Below are 13995 nucleotides of genomic sequence, written 5' to 3' on the forward strand. Positions count from 1 at the left end.
TCTAGAAGTCCTCCACAATCCCACAATCCTCTGGTCGTATACTTCCGGTTATTCTAGCTTAGCCGTAGGTGGTGTTTCTATCAGTCGCGCCGCAGTTTGCAGTGGTCCTAGGAGGAGAAGGTTTTATCTGTTCGTTGACGTTGTAGCTGTTCACTTTGAAATCAGTCGACTTTCGGGAGTCACCGACGCTGTCGTCAACATGTCTGTCCCAAGCTCACTCATGAAACAACCGCCCATTCAGTCAACGGCTGGGGCCGTCCCGGTTCGCAATGAGAAAGGTACTGTGTTGAGCGGTTTTCCAGTCGGATCTTATCTCTTTCGTCAGCATATTCCAAACTTACCCCGGGCCCAGCACCTTATCCCCAGCGATCCTTAAGACCCTGCCCCTGTTTCTTCTACTTTCCCTGTCAAAATCGGATCCGATCGCGTTGCTACTTAGAACTCATCTCGTTAGTAGAACCTGTGTGCTCTCTCCTCCACCAATAAGTTAAGCTAATATAGTGAATGCCTGCTATTTGCGTGGCGTGTGTGGCATACATTTTGTTGTCCATTGTCTGTTTATGGTGCTTTTATAACTCGTATCACTGTAATTACGTGTCCACCTCCGTCTGCTACATCGTAAGTTAATAACCTACTTGAGGCAGGAACTCTATCTTAAAACTTTTTATCCCTTTCAGCCATCGCAGTGACTGTATTAGTTAAATTGAATATAGAATGGTGTAAAACAGTGGTTAAGGAACTCATAGTCTGTGAGATGTGTAAGAAGAGGCACATTCTGAACAAGTTTATGGTCTTTCCCACCTATAAAACCTGTCACATAGGTGATATAAACGAAATGCTTTGGGAGGTCAGAGAAGAAATAATCTCTTCAGATTGGAATATTTAACTTGATCTTTAAAGGATGGGTAGGATTCTAATGAGTGCAGATGGATGAAGGAAAACTGTACTTGTTTGGGGAGTCAGACTGAAAGTCTGAGTTTTTTCAGTAAAGTATTTGGAAAATAATGTCAGTTCTTTTTATCTTTTAAATATACAGTATCTATCTTTGTGCATTCTGCCTTTTGTTGTTTTTTTCTTAAGTCAACATGACTTTGGAGAAGTGTCCTTTGGATACATGAAGGTCTTATTCATTCATTTTAACTGCTTGTTGTTTAGTTGCTAAGTCCTGTCTGACTCTGGGACTCCATGGGACTGTAACTCACCAGGTTCCTCTGTCCTTGGGATTTCCCAGGCAAGATTACTGGAGTGGGTTTCCATTTCCTTCTCCAGGGGATCTTCCCTACCCAGGGATAGAACCGGTGTCTCCTTCATTGGCAGGTGGATTCTTAACCTCTGAGCCACCAGGGAAGCCCCTTTAACTGCTTATAAGTTCCATTGTATAATTAAACCACAGTTTGATCCCTGTTGAGGGACATTTAGTTGTCGTTTTGTTACTTTTTTTCCTTTTACAAATAGTGCTTAAACATGTCTCTTTAGTACACTTGTGTAAAAATTTCTACTAGGGTAGTGTGAATCTACATTGACACATCATTTATCATTCAGTCGGTAGTTTACATTAAGATTCACTCTGATGTACATTCTATGGATTTGGACAAATGTATAGGGATATATATCCATCATTATGGTATCACACAGTATTTTCACTTAGTAATATGCATTTAAGGTTCCTGCATGTATTTTCATGGCTTGATAGCTCTTTTTGTTTTGTTATTGCTGAGTAATATTCCATCATCTGGATGTACCATAGTTTATTTATCCATTTACCTCGTGAAGGACACCTTGGTTGCTTACAAGTTTTGGCAGTTATGCAGGTTTTTGTGTTTTGCTCCTTTGTATAAATACCAAAGAGCAGAAATTAGATCATATGGTAAGAGTATGCTTAGTTTTGTATGAAACCACCAAATTATCTTCCAAAGTGGTTGTGCCATTTTGCACTCCCACCAACAATAAATCAGAGATCCTGTTGCTCCACATTCTTACCAGCATTTGGTATTGTCAGAGCTCTAGATTTTGGCCATTCTGTGTGTAGCAACATCTCATTGTATTTTTTTTTTTTAATTTGCATTCCCTGAAGACATATAAGGGCCTCCCAGGTAGTTTAAAAAAATACTGCCAATGAAGAAGACAAAGGTGTGATCCCTGGGTGAGGAAGATGCCCTGGAGGAGGAAATGGCAACTCACTCCAGTATTCTTGCCTGGAGAATCCCCATGGACAGAGGAGCCTGGCAGGCTACAGTCCGTGGGGTCGCAAAGAGTCGGACACAACTAAGCCACAGAGCATGCACGAAGACATAAAATGTGGACCATCTCTTCACATACTTATTTGCCATCTGTATATCTTCTTTGGCAAGGTGTCTGTTAAGGTCTTTTACCTCACCTTGTTCTTCAGAATTGTCTCGGCTCTTTTTGACTTCCTGTTCTTCCGTATGATTTTAGAATCAGCCTGGGGACAGCTCTTAATGAAATTACATTAAAATTATAGAGCACACATTTATTGATTTACTTGGGCACAGTTGCCATCTTCTCATCTTTGAACATGATACATTTCTTCATTTATTTTGATCTTTTATATCTTTAAAAAAATTATATATTTTTCCTCCTATAGCCTCACACATCACTTGTTGAATTTACTTCTTAGTATCTTATAGATTAGTTGCTATTGTAAATAGAATTTTTAAACTGTATTTTCTAATTATATGTAGCCAATGTACAGGTACATTTATTTTTATCTAGCATTTATACACCTTTCCACTTGTTTTTAAGCTTCTCTGGTTATCTTGTATTTTCTACGTAAGTAATCATATTGGCTGCAAATTGTGGCAGTTTCTTCCTTTTTAATTCTTACCTTTTATCTCTTTCTTTTCTTATTGCCCTGAAACCATAATACAATGTTGATTAGAAGGTATGATAGGGACAACCTAACGATGCCTACTGTTTTTTAAAGGAGTGCTTCTAATATTTTATCATTAAATATAATGTTTGCTGTATCTATTGTTAAGATTGTGTGACTGCAAGTATATAAACTTTAAAAAGTATATTACTTTTTCCCCTGTTAATTTTCTAAGGTTAAGCCATCCTTGTAGTCCTGGGCTAAATTTTAATTATGTCCCTATAGCTTAGAGGGGCTTCTTGGTTAGTTTTTATGTTGCCTGTATCTATGTTTGTAAGTGAAGTCCACCTAAAGTTTTCCCTTGAACTGTCCAGCTTGGTTATCCAGGTTGTATTCCTCTTAGAAAATGTGTTGCTTAGTTTTCACTGATTTTCTGTTCATTGGAATTGTTGGTATTTGTAAAAGAAATATAATCTACTCTTGCAGGTTTGGTAGCACATAAGCTAAAAGAAAAGGTAGAAATAAAGATTAGAAGATGGAATTATGTGGTAATAGATTATATAAAGACTGCCAGAGAAATACCTTGAGGAACTAAAAGAATGACTGAACACTATTTTAATTTTATATTCCGACTGAAGTCACCCTTACTGTGTGCTGGGCACTGTTAAACAAATAATTCACTTAAGCATATAAACAGGTGGATGTAGTCTCCCTATTAGGAGGGACTTTGTATTGTTCCACTGCCCACCCTTCCTCCACTCATTGTACCCAAGCTAAACCTCATTATTAGTTTTGGTGTTCACAGGAACGCCTTCTCATGCCTTGGCCTTTGTAGGAAAAAGATGTAGTTGAATAGATGGTTGGGTCAGGGCTCCTTCTCCTGCTTGGACTTGGTTTGCCAGGAATACAGGGCTTTTTTACCTGGAAAGGCCAAGGGTTGAGGGACACTGGGAAAGAGGTTACTGAAACGTAAGTTCTGTTTCTTACCCAGGTGAGATTTCGATGGAAAAAGTGAAGGTAAAACGTTATGTATCGGGAAAGAGGCCAGACTATGCCCCTATGGAGTCCTCAGATGAGGAGGATGAAGAGTTTCAGTTCATTAAGAAAGCCAAAGAACAAGAAGCAGAGCCCGAGGAACAGGAGGAGGATTCATCTAGTGACCCTCGGCTGCGGCGTTTGCAGAACCGTATTAGTGAAGATGTGGAGGAGAGGTAATGACGAGGGTTATGTTATCCTGGGCATGAACCCAGCAATAACTGCTAATACTTGAGTCGCACTTCCTGTGCACCAGGCACTGTTCCTGGTATATTACTTTAACTAATTGTTGTAATCCACATAATGACTTTATGAGGGTATGATTATCCCCATTTTTACAAGCCAGGAAACTAAAGCAGAGTGGGGTTTGGAAAATGATTCATTAAGGGGATTGAAAGCACAGATCGCTGGTTGGTTTGTTGAGGGGTCTTTTTTGCACAGAGATGTTTTCTAAAATTTGAGAAATTGATCTTTTCCAGGTAGTTATTCTAAAAGCTAAGGAGGAGAAATGATACTGATAAAGTAGGAGAAAAGGACTGATGAGTGGTCTCATGTCAGAAAGGGACCCCTTCCAACGAGGGATTTTTATTTTGTATTGACTGAGACATTACCTTACAGAGTAGCCAAAGGTTCCCAACTTTCACAGTTCACATAGTCTCAGGAGTTTTTTCACAGAGCCTCTGGGCCCAAACAATTCTCTTTATTAAGTAGTTAGAGCTAAGTAATTTAATAAATATTTATGTCCTAGCAACTTAGGTACTTAAAAACTTTAATACCTATAAAAGAAAAAACATTTTTATTTCATTTTTACATAACCACAATTACTTTTGCGGTTTGTGTGCCTCTTGGGCACTAACTTCTCAAACCTTAGAGTCACATTGGCACAGTCACTCATTTCCTGTTCTATATTGACTTTCATGCAGAACTTGCTTTTTATCACAGCAGCCCAAAAAAAGTTTTATAAAGACACAATACCATTGAAAGGAAACATAATGTGATCTGCCGTTGAAACTCAACTACTTTGAGCTTTACAGTATATCCCAGTGCACCCATCTAAGCTTGGTACAGTGCCCCAGTGTGCCTCAGCATACATGTAATGTTTTAGATCCAACTTGACTATTTCTTCTGACACTGAGTTAGTTTCTTTAATCTGCACCTCAGTTTCCTCATCTCAAGGCTTCAGTACTAATAAAAGGAAACATAATGTCCTGGTGCTCTGTGACTAAGGAAATGTCCTTTTTGTGAAGTTGGTATTACAGTCGGACACTGTCTTTCAGATTGGCTCGACATCGGAAAATAGTGGAGCCTGAAGTGGTTGGAGAAAGTGACTCCGAAGTAGAAGGAGATCCTTGGCGCATGGAACGAGAAGATAGCAGTGAAGAAGAGGAAGAAGAGATTGATGAAGAGGTATGATTAAGGAAAGTGGGAAGTTCTTTCTGGGTGGAAGAAGAAATTAGGGCCAGTGCTCCTTTGTTGAGGCCTTAGAAGCGCAAGATATCTGCTTTTGGCAGAAGTCTGATCCAGTGTTCCCTACTTGTTTTGGATAGGATTGAAATAGAGTGGTACTAAGTTGCATTTACTCAACCAGAATTTATTGAGCTTGATGAGGTAAGAATAAAAAGCAACCGCACAGCACAGGCCATTTGGCTGACTGGTTTGGACATGTAACTTGATAGGAAATAGAGCGGCGCCGTGGCATGATGCGCCAAAGAGCACAGGAGAGAAAAAATGAAGAGCTGGAAGTCATGGAGGTGGAAGACGAGGGACGTTCTGGGGAGGAGTCCGAATCAGAGTCTGAGTATGAGGAGTACACAGACAGTGAGGATGAGATGGAGCCTCGCCTTAAGCCAGTCTTCATTCGGAAGTAAGTATTTCACAAACCAGGCCTGAATCCACATAATTACTGCTTCCTGGGTCTGAAGACGGAAGCCTCTTTTCTCGCTCATGCTCTTCTGAAATGTAGGCACTAAGTAAAAATCTTCTGCCCAGTGCCCCAGCTCAGCAGAGCATTTGCTGAGGAGTATCTTGGTGTTGGGCTTCCCAAGTGGCTCAGTGGGTGAAGAACCCACCTGCCATTGCGGAAGCCATGGGTTCGATCCCTGGGTTGGGAAGATCCTCTTCCAGGGGGAAGAGGCATGGTAACCCACGGCAGTATTCTTGCTGAAGAATCCCATGGACAGAGGCGCCTGGCAGGTTACAGTCCATGGGGTCGCAAGGAGTCAGACACAAGTGAAGCGACTGAGCACGCACACACGCATCTTGGTGGCAGTCTGAGTTCGTTTTCACATCTCCTTTTCCACTTAAAGAAAACACACTTGCCAAGGTCTTATTTTAAATACAAAATCAAGCTTAAGAGCAAATTCCTATTCCTTTCCTAATGGCTAGAAATCCTACAGTCCAGCAGGTTTCTTGATATTCAGGCAGTTCAAAGATAATGGAATTTTGATGTTCTAAAGACTGGAAATGATTCCCACTTTTAGCTCTTTGCAAATAATAGAGCCAGAGACCATTTGGCTTTGTCTGGTTTGAATGAGACTTGATTTAGGGAACAAAGAGCACTACTCTAAGGACTTTGGGCAATTAACAGGACCTCTGTGCTGCAGGAAGGACCGGGTGACGGTTCAAGAACGTGAGGCTGAAGCATTGAAACAGAAGGAGCTGGAGCAGGAGGCCAAACACATGGCTGAGGAGAGGCGCAAGTACACACTCAAGGTGCTGGGCGTGGCTGTGAGGATTGAGTGTGAGGAGTTGTGTGTTTCGGTCTGTCTGAGGGAGAATAAGAAGTCCAACCGTTGAATTGTTCTCCCTATCCAGATTGTAGAGGAGGAAACCAAGAAAGAGCTGGAGGAGAACAAGCGGTCTCTGGCTGCCCTGGATGCACTCAATACTGATGATGAAAATGATGAGGAGGAATATGAGGCCTGGAAAGTTCGGGAGTTAAAGAGAATCAAGAGGGACAGAGAAGACAGAGAAGCGTGAGTAACAGGATGAGCTTAGAGCGTAATACCACTGGGTGGTCATATTCCTAGTAGGGTAGCTCTTAGGCTCCACACCTACTGTGAGTTCCATTCTAGCTTTCTTTAGGGTTCCTACAGCTAGGTGTGTTCCCCATAACTGGAAGGCGGCTTATTATAATAAAATCAGGAAAGAGAAACACATTTTGTCAGTGTTTCTCCATGGTAAGAGTGCAGCTGATACTCCCTTTAGTAGTTTCCTAGTAGACACAAACTAGTTAACTACCTGTAATCAGTTTTCTGTTGTTGCATAACAACCCAACCCAAAAGTAAGTTGACGTTAAAACAATTATTTCTCACAATTTTGGAGGTTGCTATGCAGTTCCTCTACCACACTCAGTTAGACCAAAATCATCTTGGAGCTGCACCACCCAATTCCTAAAAACTACTAGGAATGCTTTTTTTTTTTTGAAGAAAAGGGACTTATGACTCTCTACCCCCTAAAAAAGGTTAAAACTGCTGTAATCTAGTTAATGATGGTGACCCTTGGTTTGTGATATGTAAGCACATTATTTAAAAAATACCAGTCAAGTCTTATACAGAATTTAATTCTGATTTTTTTTTTTTTTAAACAAAGAAGGCTCTTCAGGGAAGGGAAATTCGTAATGTTATAAAATCAAGCAGTAGTGGTATGTCTGAACCTCAAAAAGACTAGAATAAACTTTCAGAAGTTTGTAGTACCAGGTCTTGCGAGTGTAATGAAGACTACCTGACCTTTTCATTTATTAAACTTCCAATCTTAATTCCTAACAGATAGTAACTAGAATCAATGAAGATAAATAATGCTTGAAAGGAGGTGGGACTGTGTCATATTCAGATAACTGGGTCTTTATGAAACTAAAAGGAAACTAATAAATAGTTTTCATTCTCTGAACAGACTTGAGAAGGAGAAAGCAGAAATTGAACGAATGAGAAACCTAACTGAGGAAGAGAGGCGAGCTGAGCTTCGGGCAAATGGCAAAGTCATTACCAACAAAGCTGTTAAGGGCAAATATAAGTTCCTACAGAAGTATTATCACCGGGGTGCCTTCTTCATGGTAAGAAGTGAAAAGAGACTGGAATAACCCCCATTTTCCTCGTCCTGGGATGTTACTTCTACTTACCAGTGGTCAGCTTTCTTATTTGCTTTTTGCCTGTGAAGAATATAAAATCAGAGGAAAGCATTGGCAGCAGGATTTCAGAAATGGCAGCAACTGTTCCCTTTTGGCCCCAGCTCTCAGGAGGAAATGATGTAACAGCAGAATTGAGGAAGTGAAACAGAGAGTGATCTAGACTAGACTAGACTAGACGATTTAGGTCCCCCAGATCACTTAGATATCATTTTTCATAGCTGAGAGATTTTGATTATGAGAAAACCAAGCTCTGCAAAGAGCTTTACATTAACTCATGTTTGGGTGATTTAAGTTGAATTCACTTCCTTCTCAGCGGACAGAAAGTGACTAAATCTGACCCAAAAGTTGTTAATTATCTAACCATTATTTGTAATGCCATGATCTCTGATCTTTATATAAGTCAAAACAGCAGTCTGTTAACCCTGTATAAAATGAAAAGGACTGCTTCCAAATTATTTGGATTAGCACTAGTGGTAATTCCTTAATAGAGAGATAGCAGGAAAGGAAATGGGAGAATTGATGACATTTATTACTCCAATGGCATGTGGTTTGTTAAATTATTTCCTGATATTAAAGAAGTTTGTATCAAAAAGTAATCTAGCTTTTTGAGATGTTGTTTAGCAAACCTTAGTATCTCCACTGCAGCTAAATTCCTGCCTTTTGCTGTAGATACCAGTAAAATTGTAACACTTTAAAAAATTGTAAAAATAAGGGGGATTCCTTATTCTTCTCCCACCAAAATCAGTCTTATCTAGTCAGCAGGAAATATTTGCTTATTATGTAGTTTTCTAGCCCACGTAGCTTTCTAGATAGGAGTCAGTGGAGATTATTAATTACTTCTTAGATTGCTTCAAAGTCATAAAATATCATTGCTTTAGCATTTCAACAGTTTTAATAATCAAGCTCCTTAGAGAACCAGTGCATTCCTAAGATACATAAGGAAAGGTTCATGTGAAAGTCTTTTGGTACACATACTCAAATATCAACTCTTCTCATCTGGACGAGGAGGGTGAAGTGGAAATAGCGTCTGAGATTAAATGAGGGACTTTTAGGCTCTAACAAGGAGAAAAATTGGTCTCATGAAAGGCCTACCTTTAAATTGGGCCTTTCAAGAGCTGATGGGAAGAGAGTATCCCAAAACTGTTCAGTTAAAGGATTCAGCTCTTCCGTGAAACTTTCCTTAAGATGGTACTGTTTTAATTCTTTCAGTACATATGTTTATGGTCTGTATCATAACATTATAGTTGTATTTATATGTTGATTTGAAACTATTCTCTATAGTTGTTTTATACAGTTCATTAAGTAAACCTTTGAGCATTTAGTGTATGAAGGGTAGTACTGTTTAACACAGCCATAGCTCCTTGCCCTCAGAAGGCTTACAATCTAATAATAGAGCTAAGGCAAATACATACTGTAACATAAGGAAGAATGAACATACTAAAGGACTTCTGAAGAGAGAGGTGTTATATTTGGTAGGATTGAAAAGGATATCAAGGAGATGACATGTAAGATGTATAAACTTCCTGACATTCAGTGGTAGGAAGATATTCCATGTAAAAGAACCAGAAGAAATGGAGGCAGAAAGTATCGTCTGTCAAGGCAAGGAGTACATTAAGGCTATGTAGCATTTGGCCTTGACTAGTACACAGAGGTGGAGAAGGCAATGGCAACCCACTCCAGTACTCTCGCCTGGAAAATCCCGTGGACGGAGGAGCCTGATAGGCTGCAGTCCATGGGGTCGCACAGAGTCGGACACGACTGAAGCAACTTAGCAGCAGCAGTACACAGAGGGATTATGCTTATTTAATAAAACAGAGAACCTCTGAAAGTTTTTGAGCAGGACAAAGGTATAATGAAGATTGTGTTTTAGGAAACACATTAATTTAAAGAAATGTGTAAGGTTGATTGCAGGGAAAAACTGTAATAACCAAATAAAGAGAATCTAGAGAGAATGTTGGTCCTATTACAGAAATTAAGTCAGGGAGAGGCTGATTTGGAAAATTTCAGGGATGTAGTTTTCACTTTAGTTGTGAGTTTGAAATCCCAACAATACCTAAGATATATATTGGGCAGTAGAAGAATCAGGATTGGAGATTTGAGAGGCCTGTATGAAGTTGAAATCATGTGAGTGAATGAACATATTGAGTGAAAAGAAGATAACCAACCTTCAGGAAATAGCTACATTTAAGAAGGAAAAAGACAACACAAAGGAAAACAAGGAGTATCATCTCCTTAACTTGATGTAAGCTTTTGGTCCAGTAGGTTCAATGCCCTCTGGTTTCTTTTTATCCTTTGTTGTACAATTTAATGAATTTGTAGTTTGAGGGACTTCCCTGATGGGTCCAGTGATTACAACTCTGTGCTTAAACTGTAGGGTGGGGTGTGGGTTCAATCCCTGGTCAGAGAACTAAGCTCCCATATGCTGCCCAAATAAATAAATAAATAAAAATAATTTTAAATGGTTTAAAAAATGAGTGATACATGAGAAATAAAACCACAAGACTGATAAGACTCTTTTTTACAGGATGAGGATGAAGAAGTATACAAGAGAGATTTCAGCGCACCTACCCTGGAGGATCATTTCAACAAAACCATTCTTCCCAAAGTCATGCAGGTATGGGGAACCTTAATGACATGAGAGAAAAGGAACATATTGAGGCCGGACCATGATAAATCTGGTGATATAACTCATCATCTATCCATACAGGTCAAGAACTTTGGACGCTCTGGTCGTACCAAATACACCCACCTCGTGGATCAAGACACCACCTCCTTTGACTCAGCATGGGGCCAAGAGAGTGCCCAGAATACAAAGTTCTTTAAACAAAAGGCAGCCGGGGTACGAGATGTATTTGAACGGCCATCTGCCAAGAAGCGGAAAACTACTTAGAGTTCAACTACTTATTCTTCCAACTGTTGGACACAAGGGGAAATCTCAGCATCTGGTCCTTGATTTGTTTTTACTACTATTCACATGGCCCCTGTATCTGGCCTGCTGAACCTACTGCCATACTTGTGGCACTGGGCAAACCCAGTGTTTGAAAGTGCTTTGTGAGGTTTGGACTCATGCTGAGAAGCCTGCAAAAAAGCACTGTCCAGGTAGGATTAGAGGCTCCCACTTAGGACTATTTCTGAGAAATCTTGAATGTCATTACTGCTCTGGCTTCCCATATTCACTTGGGACTGTTCCAAGTTTCTTCTACCAGCTCTGAGCTTGGGTTAGAAACATGGATGGGCATCTAAGTGGACAATGTATTATTTCTACCTTACAGGAAATCTAAAGTCATTGAAAACCTGTTTTGCATTTTTGGGTAAATTTTTCTAGGCAAACATACTTTTTGATCCATTTATGTGCAAGTGTCAAGAAATAAAAAAATCATACACCAAGAGGTTTTTTTAGCATATCAGAAACAAAATGTGCAAGCTGACAAATATCTATTAACTAAGATAAAAGACAGCAGGGAGTTGTCAGGCAAAGGATGTTTCACATTTTAATCATACCCTTTCATCTCAGGAATAAGCACAGATGCAAGATAAGCTATATTGTAAGTGGCACCTAGATTTATTCCATGAGCAAATATGTGATTGTCACTGCTGTCTAAATCGTAGCTGTATATAGAACAAAACAGGACACACAAAACACGGAATCCAAGCGCACACCAGTACCTGCTTGCCCGGCTCATGTACCAAGGAGGGCACAGTGCTCTTGAGCTGGAATGTAGTGACATCATGCTGGACATCACTGGCAGTTACATTTTTCATTTAATATGTACTACATAACCACCCTGCATACGGCAGAATATTAGGAGGCCTAGGGGTTATAAAGAATGACATTTAACCAGTGGGAAGACTTATCTCTATATTGCATTTAAAAATGAGAAGGGCAAGGTCTTTTCACAGTCTTTAAATGCCGCACTAGGAGAATCATCTGTAAATCCCTAAACGTCCTAGAATAAAAATGAGTGCAAATAATTACTATGAAGTAATAAACACAAAGATGTATATAAGTCACTGTTGTATGTGCCAGCAGATACAATCCAAGAATTATCCTAGAGTCAAAATGCAAGTCAGAGCTACTCGCCTGCTCATCACTTCTTACAAGAATCTATCAGATATGTATTGTTTTACAGCTGAGGAAACAGAAGCTTAGCAAGGGTGACTTGGCCAAACTTGATCAACTTTTAAACTGCTTTCTCTCTACGTTAGAAAATGCAATCTTAAGGTGTAAGTGCTGTGGTTCAGAATTAAAATATTAAATCAATTAAAATCTTTTCATAAATTAATTCTAAGACATAACCTTTGATAATTTATTGAAGTTACCATGTTCCCTGTAACTCAGTTACTGTAACTCACAGTGGCTTATGAACTGGATTGGTGACTTTTATCTGTATACAGTGACTCCTAGACAGGTGTTGGCCTTTCAGCTATTGGTGAGCTACCCTAGAGACACATGCCATGGGGTAAACTTTACTGAGCCAATTAGTGCACCTTGAATATTGCTGAGAATTAGTCATATGAATGAGCCTGGTCTGCTACCTAACATCTGAACATGAATTACTCTTCTACTCTGATCCTCAACATAGGTTCATTAAGGGTTATACTCCAAGATGTAAACTTCCCACAGTAAAATAAAATATGTATCATACTTGGTCCAAAATGATAAAACTGAAACTTAAAAAGACATCTTTATTGAAATAAGTTAATCCAGTGGGCCTGAGAAAACCCAAATCAGTTGGTTAGGGCAATAAGAGCTTCCACCACGTTGCCCATGTGTTCCCTCAAGCTCCGTTCTGCTGCTGCTCGGGAGATCTCCATCTCTGTCATCTGCAGGGAAAGGATCAATGATTTTACCAAAATCTCCTGGGCAATAAGGTGCCAGCAAAATGTGAAGACTCCACTTGTTCAGAAACAAAAGACATACTCCCCACCCACACAGTAGTTAGGCATTCCTACTCACTATCAGCTCCAGATCTTCCTTCTTGATGGTGACTTTTGCCAGTTCCTTCTCCCTGAAAATATTCAGGTACTTTAGTCCTCATTTTCTACCTCCACCATAAACTCCCAGAAAGGATCATGCGCAGTTGTGCCTTACAAATAAATGACTTGATAAACACTGTTGACTGAAAATACAAAAGGACTCCCCCTAGCCTAACATCCCATCCCACCCCATCCTCTGGAATATTTATAGCAGCCAAGTGTTGCCAGGAGGCCTTTCCTTCCACCAACAAAACAGTAAAGTTGTAAATCTTAGGTCTTCAGAAATTGGTGATAGAGCTGAAGAACAACAGTACGAAGTACAAAAGCCTAACGATGCCTTTTTTGTCTGGGATATAGTGGGGTGGGTAGGTAAGACTTACCGCTCCTGTTTGGCTTTCTGCTCCCTAGACCGTCTATCTCCAATCACGGACATGGCCTATGGGAAAGACAGATCAAGTTACTGCTCTGCTACTCACAATTCCTAACAATCTAAAATACCAATAACAAGCGAGTGAAGTGTGGATTCACAATGACGAGCGTACTAGGAACCCGGGCCTATGTTTAGTTCACTTCTGTGCACCTGAGACCCATTTTAAACCCCATCTCCATCAAGCGGAGGGGCCCAATGACGGTTCAGTTTCCCTCTCGCCTCCTCCCACCTGCGGGATGCGGGCCCCTCCTGGAACCAGGCTTGCAGTGTCGGCCTCCTGGCCCCGTCTGCTCTCATCCAGCCCAGACACGCTGCCCGGCCAACCTCACCGTCTCCAGATTGGAACTCTGGATCTCCTTCTCTTCCGCATAGTCGGTGACTCGCTCCAGGTCCGCCGCACCACTGTCATGCTTCCGTGGCTTCTCCGGAGGCCGCTCCGGACCGCTCGTCTCTGTCTCCAACTCCAGCTCCACGTCCCCCTCCGTCGCCATATCGATCCCAACGCGCAGCCCCACGGCCGGCCCCGCCTTAGAAGGACTTCCGGCAACTACCTCGCAACTTCCGCCGGGATGGCGGGGAGGCGGGGCTAGCCCTGGG

At 40.7% G+C, this 13995-nt stretch overlaps 2 protein-coding genes across 3 annotated transcripts; one reads left to right on the plus strand and one right to left on the minus strand.

The window, feature by feature from the left end:
* The first annotated feature begins 45 nt into the window (after positions 1-45).
* On the plus strand, positions 46-12274 carry MFAP1 (microfibril associated protein 1). The gene is made up of 9 exons (XM_006042642.4): positions 46-278; positions 3822-4041; positions 5143-5272; positions 5542-5729; positions 6469-6577; positions 6680-6840; positions 7757-7916; positions 10516-10605; positions 10699-12274. The coding sequence occupies exons 1-9, from the start codon at positions 200-202 to the stop codon at positions 10879-10881; spliced, it is 1320 nt and encodes a 439-aa protein (XP_006042704.1). The 5' UTR covers positions 46-199; the 3' UTR covers positions 10882-12274.
* Positions 12275-12657: 383 nt separating this feature from the next.
* On the minus strand, positions 12658-13972 carry HYPK (huntingtin interacting protein K). 2 transcript variants are annotated; one of them, XM_006042638.4, is made up of 4 exons: positions 13728-13952; positions 13349-13404; positions 12949-13000; positions 12658-12815 (listed from the first exon to the last, which is right to left on the minus strand). In XM_006042638.4, the coding sequence occupies exons 1-4, from the start codon at positions 13887-13889 to the stop codon at positions 12720-12722; spliced, it is 366 nt and encodes a 121-aa protein (XP_006042700.1). In that variant the 5' UTR covers positions 13890-13952; the 3' UTR covers positions 12658-12719. The 2 variants fall into 2 exon arrangements, with proteins under 2 accessions (XP_006042700.1, XP_044789354.1); XM_044933419.2 differs by lacking the exons at positions 12658-12815; positions 13349-13404 and having other exon boundaries at positions 12941-13000; positions 13728-13972.
* Positions 13973-13995: the final 23 nt, after the last annotated feature.

The sequence above is a fragment of the Bubalus bubalis genome, chromosome 20 (genome assembly GCF_019923935.1).
Source record: "Bubalus bubalis isolate 160015118507 breed Murrah chromosome 20, NDDB_SH_1, whole genome shotgun sequence".
Lineage (NCBI taxonomy): Eukaryota > Metazoa > Chordata > Mammalia > Artiodactyla > Bovidae > Bubalus > Bubalus bubalis.

Coding starts and splice junctions, on each gene's coding strand:
- HYPK (XM_006042638.4), bottom strand. CDS start 13,889: ATGGCGACGGAGGGGGACGTGGAGCTGGAGTTGGAGACAGAGACGAGC. Junction 13,405..13,727: donor AGAGTTCCAATCTGGAGACG/GTGAGGTTGGCC, acceptor TCTTTCCCATAG/GCCATGTCCGTGATTGGAGA. Junction 13,001..13,348: donor CAGAAAGCCAAACAGGAGCG/GTAAGTCTTACC, acceptor GAATATTTTCAG/GGAGAAGGAACTGGCAAAAG.
- MFAP1 (XM_006042642.4), top strand. CDS start 200: ATGTCTGTCCCAAGCTCACTCATGAAACAACCGCCCATTCAGTCAACG. Junction 7,917..10,515: donor ACCGGGGTGCCTTCTTCATG/GTAAGAAGTGAA, acceptor TCTTTTTTACAG/GATGAGGATGAAGAAGTATA. Junction 10,606..10,698: donor TTCTTCCCAAAGTCATGCAG/GTATGGGGAACC, acceptor CTATCCATACAG/GTCAAGAACTTTGGACGCTC.